The sequence below is a fragment of the Scylla paramamosain genome, chromosome 43 (assembly GCF_035594125.1).
Source record: "Scylla paramamosain isolate STU-SP2022 chromosome 43, ASM3559412v1, whole genome shotgun sequence".
Lineage (NCBI taxonomy): Eukaryota > Metazoa > Arthropoda > Malacostraca > Decapoda > Portunidae > Scylla > Scylla paramamosain.
In genome coordinates, this window is record NC_087193.1 from 5,844,684 (window position 1) to 5,868,146 (window position 23,463).

Below are 23,463 nucleotides of genomic sequence, written 5' to 3' on the forward strand. Positions count from 1 at the left end.
TTAGTGTCTTAATTGGCTTTACATATACTTCTTGATTATGCAGAATGAAGAGAAATACTTTCACACCATTATCTTTTAATTAGAAACTAAAAATATGGACAATCTTAGGCACTTATTATCAAGTATACTCTACTGCAAGTAATATTAAATCTAAATGAACTGCTACCTGAATAATTTGGCAAAATATAAATTACAAGGAATAACAGGCTTACCTGACATAATGCATACCCCTTCAGCTATCAACCAGCATGAAACATATTTGTAAAGAGTGATCTTGGCCCAGAGTCCCACCACAATGTGTCGTTTCCATAATGCCAGAGCCTGAAGGGAAAAGCAATTAATCAGTCAAGATGATCCTCAAGTGTGTGTGTGTGTGTGTGTGTGTGTGTGTGTGTGTGTGTGTGTGTGTGTGTGTGTGTGTGTGTGTGTGTGTGTGTGTGTGTGTGTGTGTGTGTGTGTGTGTGTGTGTGTGTGTGTGTGTGTGTGTGTGAGAGAGAGAGAGAGAGAGAGAGAGAGAGAGAGAGAGAGAGAGAGAGAGAGAGAGAGAGAGAGAGAGAGAGAGAGAGAGAGAGAGAGAGAGAGAGAGAGAGAGAGAGAGAGAGAGAGAGAGAGAGAGAGAGAGATCTATACCATCCTATCAAGGAAAAAAATTTAAAGATTTGAAACACCTGCATTCCTATCTTAACATTCCAACGAAATATACTGCTGAATCTTGCATAATTATTAAACCATTAGACATTTCCTTTATTATAAATTAAATTAATGGCAGTTGCAAGATATAAAGAAAAATCTGAGTTATTTAAAACATATCATGAAGAAATTTTTTGCTTTGTCAGTAGAACATTTTGATGGGGGTTAAGAGTGTGAATAGTATGTGTATGAGTGTGTGGTGCTTTGCCTGGGCCATCCCATGTGGGAGTCCTGGCTTGGTATATAGATAGATGAAGAAATGAAGAATCAAGACCTGTTAGTTGACAGTGATGCACAGGTTCTTACATAATATTCTTCCGAGTTGATGAAAGCATCGGGTAACCAGCTGATCCCCACTTGATACACAGCCAAGTAGAACATTCCTAGGCTCCCTCGCAGCAGCCCCGGTATCAGGCAGGGAGGCAGCTCACACCCAACCAAGGAACCCTGCATTGGGAAAGTTGCATTAGCACTAATCTATTTTCTGCAGGGCTACTAGACACCATTAAACAATATATTTCAACAGGTAACTATTTGAAGCAAACCACAAAATATTCAGCATGCTGAGAACAGCTTCCAAAAAGATCATAATAAATACTACCTCTCACTGCCTGCATGTACAGATGTGTAACAATATGATTTTAATATATCTGATAATTTACAGCAAAAACTAAGAAAACATTGAAATACACATGAGCAGAAGAGATGGATGGTTTTTCACTGATTTCTTTGTTTTTATAGTTTAATTTCAAAGATTCAGGACTGCCTGTTGCTTTACCTTGACAAAGTCCAAATAGCGCCTCATGGAGAACTGTGGCCCCACCATGAAGGAGGCTGGGAAGTAGGTGTGCCCGGCTATCTCAATGAGGGTTGGTGTGAACGGCAGGGCAGTCTTTTGCTGATCACCAGACAACTTTTCCTAGAAGCACATAATGTTTTTATACTCACTTTATTTATGTGAAACAAATAAGATTGATATAATTGCCTATAAGAAAGATACTACAATGTATCAATGGACAGTTGCACAGTATTTTAAAATGTGCACTTTAAATTTATTTCCCGATAACAAGTACGTCAATTTTTTTTTTTCAGTAATAGTGAGAAGGTAAAAATTTCTCCCCTCTCGTACAGAAAATTTTAAAAAGTATATCAATCAGTAAAATCTATAGTATTATCTTCCTTCTGAACACAATGTTATGTAATGTAGGAAAAAAAAAACACTCATACAGGATCTTTCCTTCCATCGTAGACATCATAGGTAAGTGCAATAAGGCGAAGAGTCAGCACGCAATGGGGCATACTCCATTTTATGTCGTATGTGTCAGTGCCAGTCATGTAGTAGCCTGAGGAATAAAGCAGTGGCTATAATAAATGCCAAGTCATGACACTAATCTAAAACTATCCCCCAAAACACACAAACATGCTAACGCAAGCAATCCTTTCACTTCTTCCCTCCTTTATCAATAATAATTTATGAGATACATATGAGATGTTACATAAGTGATTACACACACCATATACCAAATCGCCATCCATTATCCCTACATTACTTTCTTTATCATTGGAAACAATTTGGTGACTGCTTTGCCTCATTACCATCAATTTAGCCAACATCATTACATAATATTTGCACCCTGTTAAAGCAAGAGTACGAGATAAAACAAAATACCAAGCAATAACAAGAGTTTAAAGTTTCCATCAAACCAACACAAAAGTATTCCAAAATAAATAAGACAAACTTATATATATTGAGGAACTAAATTACATGGGATTCAAGCAATAAACAGTGAAGTACCTACCAACAAGAAGATACGTCATTTGGAAGATGAATGAAATAATAACTGAAAGAAGCGTTCCACCCATGACCAGGAGGAGAAGCCAGGCCACAAGGACACATATGACTGAGTGTACCACATTCTGACCTGCAAATTAACATACCATCAGTTTGATTTTAGTAGTATAGCATTACATCATCATCTTGCATATCAATCCCAACAATTCATGGTTCATTCACCTCTTGTTACTTTTGGCTGATTTTATATGATTTTACATTGGGTTAGGTTTATTCATATATCAATTTAATAAATAAAGCCAAATCAGCATAAAAGATGGTCCCAATGAGCCAGGTTTCAAATAAGCCACATTCAGTGGGTATATCTCCTTCACACTTACCATAGTTGAAAAGTGCGATGCTAACCCCAGATGCTATGAAGTAAAGGTGCTGAATGAGAGGATTTTTACAATAGAGGGAGTAGCGATGTATTAACACAAGTGGATACCCTGAAATTAAAACATCAATCAATATTTTTTGTATCAAACTAGCATCAACTGAGTAATATGATGCACAACACCTCTGTCGTCTATTTTCCCACACTTTATAGCAAACTATCTACTAAGTGTAACGGAAAACTGTAACAATATATGAAACAATAAGATAAAAGATGAAATTCAAATAACACTAAACATTTACACTAAACATCCACTGATTGCTACAAGGATAAAACCAAAACACATTTCATGATCACATAAAACCAAGTTGTTCACAGGTGTGACAGGAACAACTGTGCAATCCCTGCCCCTTCCCTTGGCCTCTACTAGGGGCACGTGGGTAGATACACACCCACCATACACTACAGTATACGGGTACACCTCCATACACTTGAATCACACGCGTACACTCAATTTCATCCACACCCCTGAGGTCATTAATATCACACGCATACATTATCACTAATTTTCCGCGTGAGTTGGGGTCTAAATTTGTGAGACGGCATAGTAAGCATCCCATACATGGCGGACTGACAACTAACTCTATAATAACCTAACAGCATGAGTTATGGAGGCATCACTGCTCAGCGTAAGTGGGGTTACCTATCAGTATGGATATTAGCAGGCGTAAAGCAGGTTCCGGTGCTCCTAACGAGTTCGCAAAGGCTTGAAGGAAGGTCCGGTCATCCGCTGCTGCCATGTTTGTTGTCGATGGATCAGCTGATGACGACTGACCCGCCGGTTCCAGTCACCCCATCGTCACACCACACGCTGATGCCACACACCACTATAATGATAACACTTCATTCTAACTCACCATACGCATTTCTCTTACAAGCCAACCGTGCAATAAGGACAGATAATAAATTAGTATGGTTTTCAAATTTTCCACAGCAACTCAACGTACATGCTTCACATACTTTTAGACACTTTATTTAATTGTGAGTGAAGCGTGTGATAGGTGGCTATAGGCAACTCATCTAATCTTACCTATCAGGTACTATACTACCACTCAGCGCCGTGGCGTGACGCGTGATTTAAGAGCAAAAACCGTATCCTGCACTACCCTCCTCTGAACGCTGGCCTGTGCCACTCATGATGACTGTAGAATTTTAGGTTGCCTTAGGCTAGGCTAGACTGATCTGATCATCTGAGGGCAATTGGAGAGAGAGAGAGAGAGAGATGTAAATACGTGCTATCAAATTTACAAGGCCACTAAGTTTCTTAACATGATGTTAGAATGTGGTGTAGTATATACTTGCACGCTTGTACATGCATGCGTAGATATCGTACACATACACTTGCACACACGCCACGCACACATGCACAAGTAAGCATGGACACACATACACACACACACACACACATACGGGTAAGACACTATGATCATGGCCGTGCATACCAATGAACACCATACGGGCATGCAAATCATGGACAATATTATACCATCATAATCTGTTATTGCTGCAGTTTGATGCTGGTGTCGATAGGGAATATTTGCTTTTCTTTTAAGGTGAACTTTTCTTCGATATTTTACTGCTATATTCCGTTGGTTTGGAGCACGTCTAGATTGGTTATCAACGTCATGGATAAAGCTCGAGACACTTCACTGTATGATAAAGGTCAAGAAGTAATAAACATGCTGCAGACGAAACAAAAGAAAAATTTACATGTACTGTACGTAGGATTAATATTGTTCATTCTCAAAATAAGCAGTGACAAACATATCGAGTCCTTTTACTGCATCATGAATTATTGATGAACATAACTCATCCAGATATATAGCTTGTGTTTACTCAATAACCACGCACTCCATACACTACATACCTGTACAGAACACCTCTCATCTAGGTACAAAGATTGGTGTATGGTGTGACACGTGATGAGAAGAAAAGGTCGAGACAGGTAAGAAGAAAAGAATAATAATAAAAAAAAACTCACAAGACAATATTCATTAACCCTGATATATATATATATATATATATATATATATATATATATATATATATATATATATATATATATATATATATATATATATATATATATATATATATATATAATATATATATATATATATATATATATATATATATATATAAAGACATACATCGGAAGAAGGAAACTAAGATCACAAAAGAATAGAAGAGAATGGGGAGTATATTAAAGAAAAGGAGTATGCAAGAAGATAAGGGAATGACTGGAGAGGCTAGGAGCATTAAACTGGACATTCTTTTTTTTTTTCATTAAAGACGGGAATGTGATGCATTCTCTCTCTCTCTCTCTCTCTCTCTCTCTCTCTCTCTCTCTCTCTCTCTCTCTCTCTCTCTCTCTCTCTCTCTCTCTCTCTCTCTCTCTCTCCGTCGGTCAGATTAAGGGAACATGGGAGAGGGAATAAATGGAGACCGAGAGTGTGTGAAGGAAGACGCAGAGACGAGAGACACAGCGATCTATCAATAAATAAAAGACACAGACAAGAACAAATAACCCTATAGAAATGTGACAAAGAATAACTGAAATTTAACAACACCTTGCCTGTCTGACGGATTTATAGAGAATAAATAGAATAAGGACACGATGTTGTGGTATTAGGAGAAGCAGCGGTACACTAAAGAGAGGAATCCGAATATGTGGTGCCAAGTTAGCAAGCTTAGAGACAGTTTGCTGTGAGAGAGGACGCAGTATTGAGCCAGACACATTCCTGTCACTCCTCACGGTGAGCTGCTCCGCCCGTCTTCACTCGCTGAGGTAGTTTCCTGGTTTGGTTGAGAGAGATTGACGTATAGAAAGGTGAAATGTCTATTAGTTTATTTAGAAAGTAAGGGATACAAACAGCTGTGTGAGGGGGGGAGGACAGAAAGAGAGGGGGTAAAGTACATGAAAAATAGAAGGATGTAAGTAGTAGTAGTAGTAGTAGTAGTAGTAGTAGCAGCAGCAGCAGCAGCAGCAGTAATAAGAGTAGTAGTAGTAGTAGTAGTAGTAGTAGTAGTAGTAGTAGTAGGTAGAAAGGTACTGCTCGTAAGTGAAGGCTATTCGTATTCAATCATCAGTGAAAGAAAAGGGGACATGAAGGCACTGGTATAGAATCAGTAGCTTTCCGTAGACCCTACCGACTTACAGGCATCCCAGGTTATTCTTTATTAGTAAATTGATTTTATAGAAGCGCCCTATATATATATATATATATATATATATATATATATATATATATATATATATATATATATATATATATATATATATATATATATATATATATATATATATATATATATATATATATAGATGTTTCTTCCCATTAGTGTGTGTGTATTCTGATTGCTTTGGTGTCTAGCATATTAATGTAGCGATGAGCCGTAAGTATTAAAGTTACGTACTATATAGTAGTAGTAGTAGTAGTAGTAGTAGTTAATGATAAAGGCACAACGTTACCTAGCCCAGGAACACCTTTGTCAATATATTCGATGTTCGTAAGAGAACATGATGAGGATCGATGTTGCGTGTATGGTTCAACTGTGAGGCCTGAAGTTAGGTAGGTACTCTCTCTCTCTCTCTCTCTCTCTCTCTCTCTCTCTCTCTCTCTCTCTCTCTCTCTCTCTCTCTCTCAAACTGTAGTAACTAGAATCGGCTGGTTTCGCCCTTGACATTGTCGCCTCCACCTGACACTCCATGTGAGTGGGCTCACAGACTACACAATTAAGGCCACCACTGAGAAGTATGTGTCTGATCCCAGCCACAACACATGGCGGCCTGATGAAGATAAAACAATAAGTAACGTATGATATCTTGCTGCACCGAATTCTCAAAATTGTAGTGGAGATGTCTAGAGGAAAATAACTCATGATTTACACTGATACCTTTGACGATTCACATGTTACGAGCGCGTTACAAATTTCATTAAGAGGGGATAGCACAATTTCGTCTTTACTCTGTCCTCTTCCCCCTCAATATCCACTAAAATTATAGATGTCCACATGGATATTTTGAAGTATATTTACTTTGTTACACAGGTCCCATATGAATGTCTCCCGCATTAAGTGTTCCGAGATGGGAGTGCGTGGGAATATTGATCGGCGCTGAGAAGGCCACATCGTTCTTATCAAGTTACCGTATTTGTGTCAAGGTGTGTTTGCCACCTGCAGCCAGATAGGGCAGTGATCAGTGGTTTCCAGGCAGTTTGTTATGCAAATAAAATGCTGTATAATCGTGGATGCACGATTCGAGGCCAGAAAGTTCCCAGTGAGTTGTTTCTATAAGCGTTTATAAGTTTGTCGATTAATATCAATAACCATGCATTATATATATATATATATATATATATATATATATATATATATATATATATATATATATATATATATATATATATATATATATATATATATATATATATATATATATATATATATATATATATATAATGGAAACTATATTTGCTTTTATATTGGAATGTTAAATATTCATTAGTTCTTCGTAAGAAGTCATGGATTGGATTCCCGAATTCAAAGATACGCGGAAACTGAACTGGTGCGAGTGTTTGGGGCGTATTTTGTGGATGTGGATATCAGACGCTTATCTCCCGGATGCGGATGTGCTTATTTCAGAATAGCATCGCCACATATGTTTTGTACAGCTGCTAGCTTCTTATGTAATGGCAGTGATTAATTGAGCGTTGAGAGGTTCCGTTTCTGTTTCATTTACGCCAGCTGATAATGTGGTTGAGTATTCAACAGAATATTGGCTTATTAGTCATATATATGCATGAAATATACTTGTTCACACTCCAGAACTATGCATAGAACTGATAATTATTAATCTCTCTCTCTCTCTCTCTCTCTCTCTCTCTCTCTCTCTCTCTCTCTCTCATTAACAATTTGGAACATTTTCCAGACTAGAGGAAGCAGATGCGGATACCAGTTGAGATGAAAATGAGGATGTGTACATTGATATTCCGACAATCTGTAAATAACCCTGGTATCAGTGTTCCCTCAGGATGCAAAGCAAGGCAATGGCTGTGGCAGGAATGGGGCCCATGACAACCCTATCATGAACAGATGGTCCAATAATTACTACACCCAATCATCAAGCAAAGATCGCAGCCCTCGTCGGTCTCGTGCTCAACCCTCTGCTCCAGCCCTCAGCCGCTCTCGCCGGGGTAGTCTCGTAAAGACTGCAAATAATGGCTACGTTAACTTGTGTGTGTTCCGCGTAGCGCACCTCACCCAGCTCACCCTTAAGTCCCTCATTGAGCGCCAAGGTGTGCAGGTCCTGAACATCGAGCAAGTCTCGCTCAGGGGTGCAGGCTACAAGTCCTTCGCAGTGACAGTGAAGGAGAAGGACGCGCCTAAGCTACTAGGCGGGAGCTTCTGGCCCGGCTTGGTGTCCTGCAGGCCGTTACAGGATGTTGACCCATGGCATAATGACGTGTTCAGCAGGAGACTTGTTCGAGAACCTCATCGTCCTGCCAACCACTCAGGTAAAAAATAATAAATAAAATAAATAAATAAATAAATAAATAAAAATAAATAAATAAATAAATAAATAAATAGATAAATAAAACAAATAAAATAATGAAATAAACAAAAAATAAATAAATAAATAAGTAAACAAATAAATAATATATATGAATAAATAAAATGCAGACCATCTTGTTTCAGTATTACATTGCGTTGTGGAAGTTTGAGTATGTGCAGTATAATTATTTTTTCTAATGCTTACAAAGTCTTTTAGTACAAGTGTTCTGGAAATATATATATATATATATATATATATATATATATATATATATATATATATATATATATATATATATATATATATATATATATATATATATATATATATTTCTCCATTAATCAATTAATTCTTTCAGAAAAAAACCCACACTACAGCAGGAGGGTCAGCAGAGTGGGAGGCACACAGCCAGGCCGGGAGGAGCACAAGCTAAGGACAGTCCATGCTGCAGGTGTTCAGCCACAGAACATAAATGAAAAGAAAGCAAAAGCGAATAATAAAGCCAATCCTGATAAAACAAAGAACAGTGAAAGAAAGAATGATAAAGAATTACACAAACCATTGAAGGAAAGAATACAAATCAGCACAAATGAAAAAAGACCCCAAACCACAGTACATAAGGGGAATAAGTCAACCAAAGTGTCAATAAACACAATCAAAATAAAACACAAAAACAATGATCAAAATTCTCCTAAGGAACAAATTGTTCATAAAACTGCACATGGAAAGACTCTGACAGTTGCTCATAGAAGCTCAAGAACTAGAAAGCCACACCTTTTCACCTCTAGTGTCAGTAAAAACAGGAAACCGAAGTCTACTACTAAATCTAGTAAGAGAAATAACAAAAGTGAGGGAATATCTGATAGCAAAATGATACGTGATGGAAGATTTCAACCAGAAAAGTCCAGTGTTACTGCAGTTCCTTCTCCACAAGTGTCATCTCACCATATGGCACTCACATCTAGTAAAATGTATAAAAATGTTAACAGTACCACTAATGATACACATGATAGCAAGTATACCATCAACAAACCACAGGTAAGACAGTCAAGCTGGACCACACCACTAAGAGGCCTGCTTATCGTTCCCTCAGAGGAAGCACTCAGAAGGTTGCTGGGACCTGACTTTGACAGACTCCTCACTCAGTATAATCTAACAGATGAGGAGATCTTCCTAGGGGTGAGGGTGCTGGCTCACTGTGCACGAGCTGATGGGGGTCCTAAGAAATTACAGCAATTGGTGTACAAGATCTGTCAGCCTCAAGTCATATCTCTCATTAAAGAGTTTACAAGGACTGTGGAGGAGAAGCACAAGGCAAGGGCTGAGAGGTACTTCTGGGATTTGGGTGAATTCCTGGATCTGTACATTGTTCACAATATCTTCCTTCAAGGCATGCTCAGTTTATTTACCACATGCTTATCCAAGATTTTAGCTTTGAACTACAGGAAGTATGTGAGTGATGATCTGGTGAAGGTGTACAGAGGTATGCACACCAAGGTATTTAAGAATTTACCTCAAGGTTTAGCATAGTTGTTGAAGTAAAGGATGTAAGTAGTACAATGTATGTTTAGGTCAGTCATACTCATTTTCTTTGAACAATTATTATTAATGCTGGTCTGGTAGGCATACTTAAACATTGGTTTAATTACACAATTGAAATCAATAAACTAATTATGCAAAATCTATAACCCTGCAGAACTTCCAAGTGTTTAATTTAGTTTGCAGCCTCCAGATAAATTATAATTAATGGAAGGCACCAAATGGAGCAATTATAAATTGCTGAAATGCAAAAAAATAATTCCAAAAAGCAAGTGATCTCCATAAACAGACAGAATCACATTTTTTCCACAGTGTCAATGCCAAGAATAGCAAAGCATTTCTCCATGACCATCGCTGTTGCCTCACACAGCATCAAGCGGTTCAGGTTGATCTTCACAATCTTCCCTTCAGAATTTTTTTCAACACAGTAGCAATTATCATAAAACTCAGTGAACACTGCTGAAACCTGGTGGAGGAAAGGCATGACAGATGAGAAAAATCACAACCAAATTAATATTGGACTTTACTTCGTAATTCACACTACTCACTCTCTTGAACACACTGTAAAATTTTCATGACAGAAAAGACATGAGAGCTGTGGCCAGAGGATGCAATGAACAACCTTACCATGTTCTCTTCTTTGAGAATGATTATGATGAGCTAATTACTAGTAACTTAAAGTAAAGACAAAATACAATGCTTACCTCAAAAAGATATTCGCAGAGGGTGTGAAGACACAAGTCTTCAGTTATCTTAACAAGAACGTCAGGAAGCTTCAGAAGGGCGCGGGCCAGCTTCCACTCCTTCTCGTGCTCCAGCTCTATTGGCTGTTTCTGTGCCTCAGTCACAATTTCTTCTCGGCTTACGCAGGCTGAAAGTATTGGATGTTACAGAATTAGAGTGAAATCTTGATTTCTCTTTCTTCTAAAAATATTTTCCAATAGAAAAATGAACCTTTAAGATGACTGCTTATCTGACAGAGAGACTTGCTGTATTCAAGTCTAAATGCATTTCTTAAAGTCAAGTGAGTGTTGCCAAAATCCTTTCTGTTATTCTCTAAATTTAAGCCAGGTAATGGGAGAAAGCAGCCAACTACCTGTCCTGGCAATGGAACGTATCCTGGTGAGGGCATAGAGCAGGTAGGCAGCCGTGTTGCCTCGGAAGTCCAGCATGCGGTCAAAGGAAAACACATAGTCCCTTGACCTGGAAGATTAAGACAATTTCTTATAAAAGCTTTGATCACTGGATAAAAAACTATCAGAATCAAAACACGGAATGATTACATTAGTGCAGGTATCTTGCTTCCTATTCATTAAACAGCAGTAAGAGTCCTCACTAACATGACCTGATCTTCCATGCTACTGTTATCACCATGCCTCACCAAGTGCTGCATGTATCACTGTACCTGTCATGGCTGAGGTCAGCATATTTGATGCAACCATATGCAACAGCATTCTTGGCTTTGGTGAATTCCTCAGGAGTCAGTACCTTGTCCCTCTCCTTCTCCCTGAGCTTCTCCTCTGAACGCTGCAGGCCCTCATCCAGGAGATCCACCAGCCGCACAGTGTCACCTTTGAGCGCACAGACACATCAAAACCAGAAGGCAACCCTCACTAAACCCCAGTGTACACAATGTGGTTATGAACTATATTTTGAAATGCTTCAGGCTGCTTTCAACAGGCTCTAGTTGAAGTGTCATGAGTTTTAAGGATTTTATGGTTCTAATGACAGACTGACAATATTTCTACATTATTTACTAGAGAAACACTCTTCAGAACCCAAGTAATGATCCCTGTGGCCTTTGAAAAGTCAAAGTGAGAGACCAAACCATTTCTGAATAGAAGGCTATATACGAAGGGTAGAATGGCCACAAATGACAGGGTGCCTTATTTCAATGGTCATTCTTTTTTTATTTACAATAGACTGCCTTGTACTTTCTGAAGTCTGAACCTTACATCTTCATCAGTATGGAAAACAAGATGTAATGATTAGATTCAATTTCATAAAACTGATAATTTTTTATATATATTCCAAATAATACTAATTAAAATAATGACACAGTTTTAATATGAAGAGCCTTGTAACTTTTCTTTGGTGAGTTAAATTTAAATTCTCCAATCAAGGATTACTGCAAGACATCCAGCCTTTCCCATGAAGAATGACTCACCTGATCGTGTCTTGAACTTCTTCCTATCCTCTCCCAAAACAACACCAAAGGTAACATGATCAATTCGGGTTTTTTTCGCATCATAGATGCCTGCCCTTTTAGCACAGGCAAAGAGACTCTGTAAGCAAGGAAGTTATTTAGTTACATCCTGCCTCTATCAGGAACTTCCATCATCTTTTCACAAATATCAATATAAATTGAAACAAGTAATTCACTCACCTACAACAAATAGAGAGAGAGAGAGAGAGAGAGAGAGAGAGAGAGAGAGAGAGAGAGAGAGAGAGAGAGAGAGAGAGAGAGAGAGAGAGAGAGAGAGAGAGAGAGAGAGAGAGAGAGAGAGAGAGAGAGAGAGAGAGAGAGAGAGAGAGAGAGAGAGAGAGAGAGAGAGAGAGAGAGAGAGAGAGAGAGAGAGAGAGAGAGAGAGAGAGAGAGAGAGAGAGATGCCTTACTAATTGCCCTTCACCATCATTAATTACATCATGAAAGTCAAACCTGATTTCAAATTTGTCAAAAAATATCTTACTTTGTATGGCAATTGATTTGGCAAAAACCTATCAACAGTCAAATTTTGCATAAGAATCCAAATGTTTACACAAAAGCATCTACCAGAAGAAAACTGATCCCTGTAAAGTCAAATTTGAACCAGCTACAAATTTTAACCAGCTACCTGGTGATTTCCTAAGGGTGACTGTGGAGTCTCACCTTGAAGTGCTGTGCCTGGCCGGCATCTGTCACATACACCAGCCAGTCAGCCTTCTCCTCCACTATCCGGTGCTTGATGCACGCCATATCTGAGGTGTCGTAAGTAAAGCCACCATCCGACTTCACTATGGTTAACGGTATGTCTGCTCCCTCGGCGAACATTACCTGCAATACCGCAACACCATCTCTGAATGGTGCTTCCCAATGACACAAAACTTCAGTGGCAGAACAATTTGACTGCCTGCTGTCAGAAGCAAATAACTTTGTGATTAGTCCTTAGACAAGGACTTACCAATTCACTCTGTTCCTTTATTATACCTAGTGTTTCTTCATTACATGGTGACAATGTAACTTCCATTCAAAAGTAGACTATGATGACATCTGCTTCTTTATATCATATCTGCTTGAACAAAGTCTCTTGTTCCTACTCAGCATTAATGATAAGCTGGACTATCATACAAGTTGACCCAACATTAGCCTAAATGTTATACTGAAGTGAGTTGTTCAATGTCATTCAGGTGAGAATTTCACATCAGGGAAATATTTAGGTTATCAATAATGCTTTGCCACCTGCTCCTATTACTGATGCAAGTGGCATTAGTACTGGGCTTAATGATTACTGACCTTACGTCCTTCATCTTCCTCCAACATTCCTCCACCATTAAGTATCTTCACCACATCTTCCATGCGGCTCTGGTAGAAAGACTCGCCTCGGTCTACAATTTTCACTTGAAGGCGCTCATAAACCTGCAAAACAGAAATGATTGAATGCAAGAATGTGAGTTCACCACTCGGAGTTGAGAATGCTGACCGGTATAAACATGAGCAGAGCTTCAACTCACTTTGGAGAACTCTCTCTTGGAGATCTCACATATCTCCTGCCACCCCTTGATGTGGACCGGTTCATGTGCCTGCAGCTTCACTACAGCCTGGTATGCCCTCTTCTTGAACTCTTCATCCTCATCAAATCGCTTCTTTGATTCTTTGTAAAATGTCTGCAGGTCTGAGATGGGTGGAGGTTTGGAGGCAAAGTCTGGGAAACGATCCTGTTGAAAAATGTCATCATAAGTAAGTAAAGTTCTTGGTTTGATCATTATTCTACAAAAGTAGTACAGTGGTACACCAAACTTTACTATTAATGAGTTCTGCAAAAATTACACATAACATTTATTTCAGTCTCTTATCATTAAGTAAGTTACAATTGAAAAGGAACAAGAATGTTCTGTAAGGAATAGGTCATCCTTTTAACAAAAGAAAACAAGGATTTTTCACCTCTAAGTGAGCAATCAGCATCCCAAACTGAGTACCCCAATCTCCCAAATGGTTCAGCCGGAGGACATCATGGCCCAGGAACTCCATGAGGCGAGATATGCTGTCTCCTATGATGGTGGATCTACAAGGGAGAATGATGAGCTAAGTCATGTGTGCACATCAACAATGTTTACTCTAGTTTCTCAGTGAAGAGTGATTATTGATTTTCATTCAAGAAAGTGGTCATGAATATCCTGCTCTGACCTGAGGTGACCAACATGCATCTCCTTGGCAATGTTGGGTGAGGAAAAGTCTACCACCACTCTCAGGGGCGTGGTGGGTGGGGGAGTGACTCCATTCAGCACAATGTTGGTCACCTGAAAAGATACAACTCATCAGTCACCAAAAATCACATGTATTAACTTAGGATAAATCTGATAAAAATTTTGTAATTCAAATTTTTTATTTATTTATTTTTTTAATTATGGTATGCTGGTCAAAATTCAAAATTTTCTTAATATAAAATTTTCCTCTATTACAGAAGATTAAATCATGAAAAGCAGAAGAGTACTGATATGAAAAGTATATATCAATCAATGAAGTGTGTTTTTAGTGTCCTAATTTCTTTTAAAGGTGAAATATGGTTATTATCTATGCACCACTCCTGAGGACTCTGAAGAACATTTAACATAATATGTACCATGGTTCTCCTGTAAGTAACTTGTGTTACACAGAACACAAGTTGAATTACACATCACCTGCTGCTTCATGAAGTTTTGGCTGAGGGTGATGTTGATAAAGCCTGGACCAGACAGTTCCAGCTTGGATATCAGAGGACTGGGTGCCACATTCTTGAGGATGTTGTCCCCCACTTCACGGGGATTCTTCTTTAAAGTCTACAAGATAATTAACAAACCGTATCATGATACAGACAACTGCAAATTTGTAAAAAATTTTAAAGGACAAAAGATTACTAAAAAATGCTTCAATACATTATCATTATACAAGAATTTTACCATCATTTTAATGTATCATGGTTGCCTGAAATTTTAATGTGAGTTATAACGTAATGCTGCCACTTCTAACCTTAGCGAGAGCCATGGCATCGTTGCACTGGTAGTCAGCATGCTTAGAAACTTGGAGCTGAGCTAACACATTGGTGACACTTGGATAAGCTGACTTGATTGCACTTGTGAAGAGGTTTTCCAAATGGCCAAGAACATTGCAGGAGTTCTTTGAGTTTCCAAAGGATGCAGTACCAGCATTTTCCCTTTGCCGTTCTATACTCTGAGGAAAGGGAACCATTGGTATCTATTCAATTTATTTTTTTTTAGGCAGATTTTCATGCTGCTGTTGACTGAAAGGAAAGACATCTGGATACAGGGCTCTGAGTGTCAAACAGGAGCATTTGATGTGACACCTAGATACCAAATGATATAACACAGCTATATATATCTGAAGCTATAAAACTATAAATATTCCTTGAAAATATATGTATACATATTTTTTAAAAATTATTACATGCATATTCTGAATAAAAAAAAAAAAAAAATCAAACTACAGGAGACATGAGACATGCACAGGACACAGATAAGGACATGAAGCAAGATGGACTTGGATGGCAGTGATGTGGCACACTTTCTTCCATAGTGCATGTGACTCCATACCCCAGAAAGAGATGGAAGAAGGTTTGGGGGCCTCTCAGTGCACAACTTCTTCCTCGGCAAGTCACACATTGTGGTAACTGTAGGCAACCAGCCACACAAAAGAGTAAGCTGGCACTAGTGGGCAGGTTTTTGCTTTATGTTGTTCAGTAATGACACATTCACTATCTTGCTCAAATTATGTTCCTTTCTTGTACAGAATAACACTCAAATAAGTCTTTTCAACATGCTGAGAAATCCACAATGTTGATTGTTCGAGTAAGAAAAGTACATTTCACAGTATACAAGTGTATGAATAATTAGATTACCCTTCAAGTAAACTTGAAGGAGACACCATCTCAATTCTGGAAGAAAACAAAAAATCAATGCAGACCAAACATTACCACCATATCTCTCTCTCTCTCTCTCTCTCTCTCTCTCTCTCTCTCTCTCTCTCTCTCTCTCTCTCTCTCTCTCTCTCTCTCTCTCTCTCTCACTTCATTACATGATAAATAATGGTGAAGAAAATGCACGATTACAATCCTAGTGTATACACCATCACAGTTTGTAGTGCAGCTACATATAGAACACAAGTAAATTTTTTCATGCTAAAGATTTATGATCTGATATTTGATATTTATCATATTTTGTACTCCCACTATTCATTCACAACAAGAAGACTCCAATCAACACTCATACATTAACTACATGTGTAACCAAGGCTTGGCTGTGAACATCAGAAGTAGAACATGGAAAGATAGTTAGTGGAGAAATTGAGGAAAATTTGCAAATCCACTTACTTTCTTGAGAATGCCAATCCTGTACTTCAGTTTTCGGTTTTCATTCAGGAGATCAAGAAGTTCTTTGTCGACAGCCTCTGTGTTCTCTGTGTTAGCCACACCACCTTCACTTAGAGCTTGGAGACATGCAGCCAACTTTTCTGTCTCCTTTTCCTGCAGACAAGAAAAATGTATAAAATTATCACATCAAAAAAGAGAAAAAGGAAAAAGATACACCAAATGTCACTGCTGGACAACAAACTGGGAACTACCAAGATTATATGAAATAAGAGAGTAAATGAAGTCTAGACATCTTTTAAAGAATAAAGAAGATTGTAGATTGACTAAAGTGTGAACAGCAGACCTATCACAAACCTAGCACAACCTAACTTAACCAAACTCTTTCACCTCTGTCTGTCAATATCTACCTTTCCTTCTTGCTGGAAGTTTTGCCTGTTCCTAAAAAGGGTGACCATTCTAATCCCTCAAACTACCGTCCTATTGCTTTAATTTCCTGCCTATCTAAAGTTTTTGTATCTATCCTCAACAGGAAGATTCTTAAACATCTATCACTTCACAACCTTCTATTTGATCGCCAGTATGGGTTCTGTCAAGGCCGCTCCACTGGTGATCTGGCTTTCCTTACTGAGTCTTGGTCATCCTCTTTTAGAGATTTTGGTGAAACTGTTGCTGTTGCCTTGGACATATCAAAAGCTTTTGATAGAGTCTGGCACAAACCTTTGATTTCCAAACTACCCTCCTATGGCTTCTATCCTTCTCTCTGTAACTTCATCCCAAGTTTCTTTTCTGACTGTTCTATTGCTGCTGTGGTAGACGGTCACTGTTCTTCTCCTAAATCTATTAACAGTGGTGTCCTGTCACCCACACTGCTCTTATTATTCATTAATGATCTTCTAAACCAAACTTCTTGTCCTATCTACTCCTATGCTGATGATACCACCCTGCACTTTTCCATGCCTTTTCATAGACGACCAACCCTTCAGGATGTAAACATTTCACAAAGGGAAGCCACAGAACGCTTGACTTCTGATCTTTCTAAAATTTCTGACTGGGACAGAGGAAACTTGGTATTGTTCAATGCTTCAAAAACTCAATTCCTCCATCTATCAACTCGACACAACCTTCCAGACAACTATCCCCTCTTCTTCAGTGACACTCAACTGTCCCCCTCTTCTACACTGAACATCCTCTGTCTGTCCTTTACTTATAATCTGAACTGGAAACTTCACATCTCATCTCCAGGTAAAACAGCTTCTATAAAGTTAGGCATTCTGAGATGTCTCTACCAGTTTTTCTCACCCCCCCAGCTGCTAACTCTGTACAAGGGCCCTATCCGTCCATGTATGGAGTATGCTTCACATGTCTGGGGGGGTTCCACCCATACTGCTCTTCTAGATAGGGTGGAATCAAAAGCTTTTCATCTCATCAACTCCTCTCCTCTAACTGACTGTCTTCAGCCTCTCTCTCACCGCCGCAATGTTGCATTTCTAGCTGTCTTCTACCGCTAATTTCATGCTAACTGCTCTTCTGATCTTGCTAACTGCATGCCTCCCCTCCTCCCGCGGCCTCGCTGCACAAGACTTTCTTCTTTTCTCACCCCTGTTCTCTCCACCTCTCTAACGCAAGAGTTAACCAGTATTCTCAATCATTCATCTCTTTCTCTGGTAAACTCTGGAACTCCCTGCCTGCTTCTGTATTTCCACCTTCCTATGACTTGAATTCCTTCAAGAGGGAGATTTCAAGACACTTATCCTTCAATTTTTGACTACCACTTTGGACCCTTTTATGAGACTGGCATTCCAGTGGGCTTTTTTTTTTTTATTGGACTTTTGTTGCCCTTGGCCAGTGTCCCTTTTACATAAAAAAAAAAAAAACATATCCTAACCTAACCTAACCCAGCCTAACCTAACCAAAGGCAGGCCGCCCACTGAAATTGCCAAGGATGTTAAATAGGGTGTGTATCCTATTCATATATAAACAAAATAGGCAGATCGGTCGATCTGTCAGGAGCAGTTATTCTGCACATTAACCCAATCAATATTATTTAACCTGGTGAACAAAGTACATTTCTGCCAAGTGGACGCATCTACATTTTGTGCATGACACCCAGCAGAGCAACTTGAAGACTTAATCGTGTAAATCACGCTACAGATTTGCCACCTGGACTTGAAAAACAACATTATCTGTGCCGTAAAGTTGTCCCTTGATCAATATTAGAACCCGCGTGTTGGCTCAACCCATTGCCTTCAACATGCAGCTCCCTCATTATGACATCAGGACACCACTTACTGCCTTGGCACATCGCTGTGTGTATTCCCTTAAAATTGAATCCGTCATGTCGCCAGGAGCTAATAATCGTACGCAAGAAACCAGTAAAATATCTCTTCACCGGTAAAACACTAAGACTAGCAGCTGGCAGCTCCCTTTCCCTCCTGCTGCTGTTTCTTCCTCTCACACGGGTCATCCAACTTGTTGGGTCATGTTGCATCATATTTTTAATATGAATCATTATGTTGTCGGCTGTAAGATAGGCACATTTATTATAGGGGGTGATATGTAGTAGCTGTCAAGAGAGAGAAATATTCGAAAAATATACACATGACTTTTTCAATAAAAACACATACAACTATGGAAATAATAATATTTTTGTACTATTAGTAAAATGATTGTCAATATTTTTTTACTAGTCTGGAGTTAGTAATTCGTTAACTAATACAGTAGTGAAATGACAGGTGAATTCGTTGGAAGTTGTCTTTTTACCACTTATATGTAGAAATTATAATTTATAAAAATTAACAAGATGAAATGATTGATAATAAGGGATTATTTTCTGAGATTTTATTCAATGTTTTTACTAATGTGCAGAGTGTGGATGCTCGCGTGGTCTCTTCTTCCCCTCAGCACAGCGGCGAGGTGAGGCGGGCGGCTCTCTCTTCATATTTATCTACACTTCACGTCTTATATCCATCATATCACAAGTGTTTGGTGACGAGGTGTACTAATAAGGTTGTATTGCTTCTGCAGATGACCAACAAGGAGGTAGTGCCGTCCGTGCAGGTGTATGGCAGGAAGGTGAGTAGGCGCCCCCCACACACGTGTCTTCTATTGCTTGCCTCTGGTGCTCCCTGGTTAGCTTTGACCTTTATTTCTGCCCCTTGCTGTCTCTGGTAGGCTTTTATCCCAGTGCAGGTCTCACTGAGGGAAGTAAAGCAGTAGTGTTCGGAGCACAGAAGAGGAGGGAATAGCAAAGGAAGTGCAAAACGAACTGGAAAACAGACAAGAGGGGATATGGAGTGCCGATGTAGGTGTTGATTTGAGTTGCAGCCTTTGCTGGACTCTCGACCGACGACTAAACTGGACTGGACTCGTGGCTAGGCAGCATAACATGTTGGGGTTAAGGGGCAGTGTGATTTAAGTAAGCCGCATTCTTGGGCGCTGTGTTCTTAAACGCTTTGATTTCAAACTGTATTCATGAACGTTCAGAATTAGAGGGTTGTAGCTTTCAAAAAATGCATCGTGTAATAAGAGTGTCGGTTGGGTAAGGGTAAGAACTTGGATTAGGTTAAGGGACAGGATTTGGATTGGAATGAGGGTAAATTTATAGTTTAAGCCAATGCCCCCAATCTCTACCCACGTCCTACAGCGTTATTATTAATTTCCGACAAGTAGTGTAATCATTAGAAATTATGTGAATAGTGAGAACAAAATGAGGGAGGTAGTAATTAATGGTCCTACCTTTAAATGTGTTGAGAATGTGGCTATTATCTGTGATATGCGAGATGAGGCAGTTAAACGCTTGGATGCTGTGGGGAAGAAAGAGTGTTTGAACTTGTTAGGATTACAGTAATTATTTTCATTAGGATTACAGATGTAATCTTTTAATTGTCAAAAAATGGGATATTAATGATTACCATTGGATGCTGTGGGAAAGAGTGAACATCTAAACGTGCCTATGTAAAGTTTAGCTCCTTTTGATGTTAGTTAAGCTTATTGTTGATAATTACTGCATGAGCTGTTTCCAAAGATTGCTGTCTACAAAGGTTTGCAAGCATAAACTCACGTAATGGATCCATAGAATGGGATATGCACCCTTATAGACCACCTTTAGGCCATAGTGATCTTAATAATATTTAAAACTATGGGAAAATGTCATACCTTGCCAGTAATGAAACAGTCCTGCTATTCAAGAATTACAGCATTACTTCATTTTCTGAGTTCATGTCTAATTATCTTGTATAGAAAACTGCCACAGCCGTTGCCCACTGCAAGCGCGGCCACGGCCTCATCAAGGTGAATGGCCGCCCCCTGGAGTACATCGAGCCCCGGACGCTGCAGTTCAAGTTGATGGAGCCCGTCCTTCTCCTGGGCAAGGTATGTAGCTCATCAGTGTCTTTAATGACAGTACTAGCGGTGGTTTAAAGTGATTGGCTTCCTTAACTACAACCATCCACTATTTCCCTCAGTTTCTAGCATTGGTTCACTTTCAGGAGCGGTTCTCAAACGTCTCCATCCGTGTCCGTGTGAAGGGGGGCGGACACACTTCCCAGGTGTACGCCATCCGCCAGGCCATCTCCAAGTCCCTGGTGGCGTACTACCAGAAGTGTGAGTGTTGCTACACGTGTGCAGGACAGTTAGAGGGAATGTCCCACACTGTTGATGAATGTCTTGCTTGGAGAGGTGAAGGTGGTGTGCTGACTGCTATGAGAGCACTTTTAGACAACTTTGGGAATTCTGCATTAATGATTAATGTCTTATTTAGGGAGGAACTGTGAAGATTTACATAATTGGTCTGACCTCAGTTGATATTAGTATCGTCTGGTTTTCACAAGTAACAGGTTTATTGACACACTTTCATACAGGAGTGAAAGATAATTGGCTTTCTCCTGGATAATGTGATTTCAGTTTTCTTCACTAAATGTTGTCAAAAATTGTTAACTCTGCCTGCTTAGAGAATCAAACTTAATATTTCCATTAATTTGTCTATCCAAAAGCCATTTTTGTTCTAGAGAATTAGCATCTGGATAATAAAGTATCACGTTTTGGGATGAAGTCCAATTTTGGTGTGTTATAATACTAACGAGATATTCTGCTCCTCAGTTGTCGATGAGGCTTCCAAGAAAGAGATCAAGAACATCCTCATCAACTATGACAGATCCCTCTTGGTTGCTGATCCCAGGCGGTGTGAGCCCAAGAAGTTCGGTGGTCCAGGAGCCCGTGCCCGCTACCAGAAATCCTACCGATAAGCTTCATCTTGTGACCCTTACAATAAATTTATGGGCGTGTTACTTTTCTTTTAGTTCCCTTGTACATATATAAAACCCCCTGAAAAAAGTTGATTTTTTTATCATGCACAAATTTCATGTATCTGACTTGTTTAAAACTTCCCATTAAATATGTGTGGTTAGGTTAATATCACCATGAAGCAAGGAGTGAGTATTGAAATTCACACGCAAGAACAACCTGGGATGACTTTTCTGCTAAATTCCATTGCTCCCACAACTATTCCTCCCTATCTACATTTACAATTCACCAACGTTGTCATCCACAAATAGCAACTGATTCACACTTCATTCTTCACCATTTGTTATCAGACCCAGTCCTCTATCCAACATTCTAACATTAACTTCCCTCACCACACCATCCACATAGATGTTAAACAGCCATAGATGTTAAACATGGTGCCATTACACATCCCTGATGTAACTATATCTTTACTGGAAACCATCAACTTATACTGTTTCCTACTCTTACATACTCTACTGTTCTAAAAAGTTTTTACCCCTCAATCTACTACCTACACCATACAACTTCATGACATCAATTCTGTCATAAGCCTTCTCTAAGTGGATTTAGAGAAGGCATAATTACATATTTTGGGTAAAACATGGTACATCAAATATTTTAAACACACGATGCCATATTCTGACATATTCTGTTATGAAGTGACATTCACAAAATACATAAATATGCCACCAATATGTATGTATCAGAATTACTGAACTATAGAAGTACTTTGCCTCATGGGGCTTATTAGTATTTGCATACTGGACAACTGTTTGCTGAACTGCATCCACATAACTGGCAAAAAATTCAGGTCCAAGTTACTTATGATGGCATGGAATAAATTAGTTCTCATATATGATGAATACAGGAACTTATCACGTTATTGATCCCAAGCATAAATTCCTTGCAAGGATGTCCACTGCAATGTCACTGCCTACATTGACAGCTGTTAGGGGAGACAGGTTGACTGGCATCATCATTGGCTTGACCTTCAGGGAATGAGAATTTGTTTTTTTTGAATGAGTTGTGGCAACTAACTAAAGGAGAATATTGTGGAAAGCCCTTCAATACTGCTGTCACCTGTGGTCTCCATACACACCCATGGAATCAGTGGGAAGATACAATTGGTGAGGATGCTAATACACAATTCCTTCATACCTAACAGGCCCAGGGCTGTATAACTCCCTTCCTCAGTTTCTCTGGGATCAGCCCAGAATACTTGAAAAATAAACTGCAACAGGTGACCACAAAGGCCTATAGTTAAAAATACAAATCCCCCTTATGTATCACAATGCAATATAGTAATGACATCCAGTACCAAGACAGAGTGGCACTAGACATCAACTGTCAGTTGTAGGTACCACAACTTCAAGTTCATGGTCTTTGCCACCAAGTGTTGCATTACCAGTAATTTTTCTATTTCTCTCATTTAAGAATTGAAGCTATGCTTCAGTGTTTTCATTATCCAGTGTGTATGATTATAAAAAAAAACAATAAAAGTTGACATGCATTATGAAACAGTGGCATCCTTGGGCAGAATCCTGCCATGCTGACAGATGCTCTATTTTAATTTTTGGGCAATGAGCACAGGCTATCAGCAATAACA

At 39.0% G+C, this 23,463-nt stretch overlaps 4 protein-coding genes across 8 annotated transcripts in view; 2 read left to right on the forward strand and 2 right to left on the reverse strand.

The window, feature by feature from the left end:
• LOC135093574 (lysophospholipid acyltransferase 5-like) overlaps positions 1-3,998 on the reverse strand; it is an 11,087-nt gene extending 7,089 nt beyond the window's left edge. For both annotated transcript variants that reach the window (XM_063992951.1, XM_063992950.1), the window contains exons 1-8: positions 3,949-3,998; positions 3,562-3,745; positions 2,863-2,970; positions 2,490-2,612; positions 1,918-2,033; positions 1,469-1,609; positions 997-1,137; positions 213-321 (exon numbers count right to left, since the gene is read on the reverse strand). In XM_063992951.1, the coding sequence (XP_063849021.1) occupies positions 213-321; positions 997-1,137; positions 1,469-1,609; positions 1,918-2,033; positions 2,490-2,612; positions 2,863-2,970; positions 3,562-3,658 (835 nt within the window). In that variant the 5' untranslated portion in view covers positions 3,659-3,745; positions 3,949-3,998. The remainder of the gene's footprint in view (positions 1-212; positions 322-996; positions 1,138-1,468; positions 1,610-1,917; positions 2,034-2,489; positions 2,613-2,862; positions 2,971-3,561; positions 3,746-3,948) is intronic.
• Positions 3,999-5,592: 1,594 nt separating this feature from the next.
• On the forward strand, positions 5,593-10,171 carry LOC135093683 (uncharacterized). 3 transcript variants are annotated; one of them, XM_063993187.1, is made up of 3 exons: positions 5,593-5,706; positions 7,940-8,434; positions 8,831-10,171. In XM_063993187.1, the coding sequence occupies exons 2-3, from the start codon at positions 8,005-8,007 to the stop codon at positions 10,000-10,002; spliced, it is 1,602 nt and encodes a 533-aa protein (XP_063849257.1). In that variant the 5' UTR covers positions 5,593-5,706; positions 7,940-8,004; the 3' UTR covers positions 10,003-10,171. The 3 variants fall into 3 exon arrangements, with proteins under 3 accessions (XP_063849257.1, XP_063849259.1, XP_063849258.1); XM_063993189.1 differs by having other exon boundaries at positions 5,630-5,706; positions 7,951-8,434; XM_063993188.1 differs by having other exon boundaries at positions 5,642-5,674; positions 7,849-8,434.
• On the reverse strand, positions 10,058-19,031 carry LOC135093682 (arginine--tRNA ligase, cytoplasmic-like). Of its 2 annotated transcripts, XM_063993185.1 has the most exons (14): positions 18,864-19,031; positions 16,575-16,727; positions 15,218-15,418; positions 14,890-15,027; positions 14,396-14,508; positions 14,153-14,273; positions 13,723-13,926; positions 13,505-13,627; positions 12,881-13,045; positions 12,179-12,296; positions 11,417-11,582; positions 11,108-11,214; positions 10,716-10,882; positions 10,058-10,477 (listed from the first exon to the last, which is right to left on the reverse strand). In XM_063993185.1, the coding sequence occupies exons 1-14, from the start codon at positions 18,909-18,911 to the stop codon at positions 10,307-10,309; spliced, it is 1,995 nt and encodes a 664-aa protein (XP_063849255.1). In that variant the 5' UTR covers positions 18,912-19,031; the 3' UTR covers positions 10,058-10,306. The 2 variants fall into 2 exon arrangements, with proteins under 2 accessions (XP_063849255.1, XP_063849256.1); XM_063993186.1 differs by lacking the exons at positions 16,575-16,727; positions 18,864-19,031 and adding an exon at positions 15,799-15,995.
• Positions 19,032-19,364: 333 nt separating this feature from the next.
• On the forward strand, positions 19,365-21,859 carry LOC135093701 (small ribosomal subunit protein uS9-like). Its single transcript, XM_063993216.1, has 5 exons — positions 19,365-19,487; positions 19,599-19,646; positions 20,814-20,945; positions 21,062-21,176; positions 21,672-21,859. The coding sequence occupies exons 1-5, from the start codon at positions 19,380-19,382 to the stop codon at positions 21,815-21,817; spliced, it is 549 nt and encodes a 182-aa protein (XP_063849286.1). The 5' UTR covers positions 19,365-19,379; the 3' UTR covers positions 21,818-21,859.
• The last annotated feature ends 1,604 nt before the right edge of the window (positions 21,860-23,463 follow it).

Excerpts from the sequence above, each read along its gene's own strand:
- LOC135093682 (XM_063993185.1), bottom strand. The coding sequence starts at position 18,911 with ATGACGGATTCAATTTTAAGGGAATACACACAGCGATGTGCCAAGGCA. Across the intron at positions 16,728-18,863 it reads CACAGCGATGTGCCAAGGCA|GAAAAGGAGACAGAAAAGTT; the intron begins GTAAGTGGTGTC and ends TCTTGTCTGCAG. Across the intron at positions 12,297-12,880 it reads GCCAGGCACAGCACTTCAAG|AGTCTCTTTGCCTGTGCTAA; the intron begins GTGAGACTCCAC and ends CCTTGCTTACAG.
- LOC135093701 (XM_063993216.1), top strand. The coding sequence starts at position 19,380 with ATGATTGATAATAAGGGATTATTTTCTGAGATTTTATTCAATGTTTTT. Across the intron at positions 19,488-19,598 it reads CCCCTCAGCACAGCGGCGAG|ATGACCAACAAGGAGGTAGT; the intron begins GTGAGGCGGGCG and ends TTGCTTCTGCAG. Across the intron at positions 21,177-21,671 it reads GGTGGCGTACTACCAGAAGT|TTGTCGATGAGGCTTCCAAG; the intron begins GTGAGTGTTGCT and ends TCTGCTCCTCAG.
- LOC135093683 (XM_063993187.1), top strand. The coding sequence starts at position 8,005 with ATGAACAGATGGTCCAATAATTACTACACCCAATCATCAAGCAAAGAT. Across the intron at positions 8,435-8,830 it reads TCGTCCTGCCAACCACTCAG|AAAAAAACCCACACTACAGC; the intron begins GTAAAAAATAAT and ends TAATTCTTTCAG.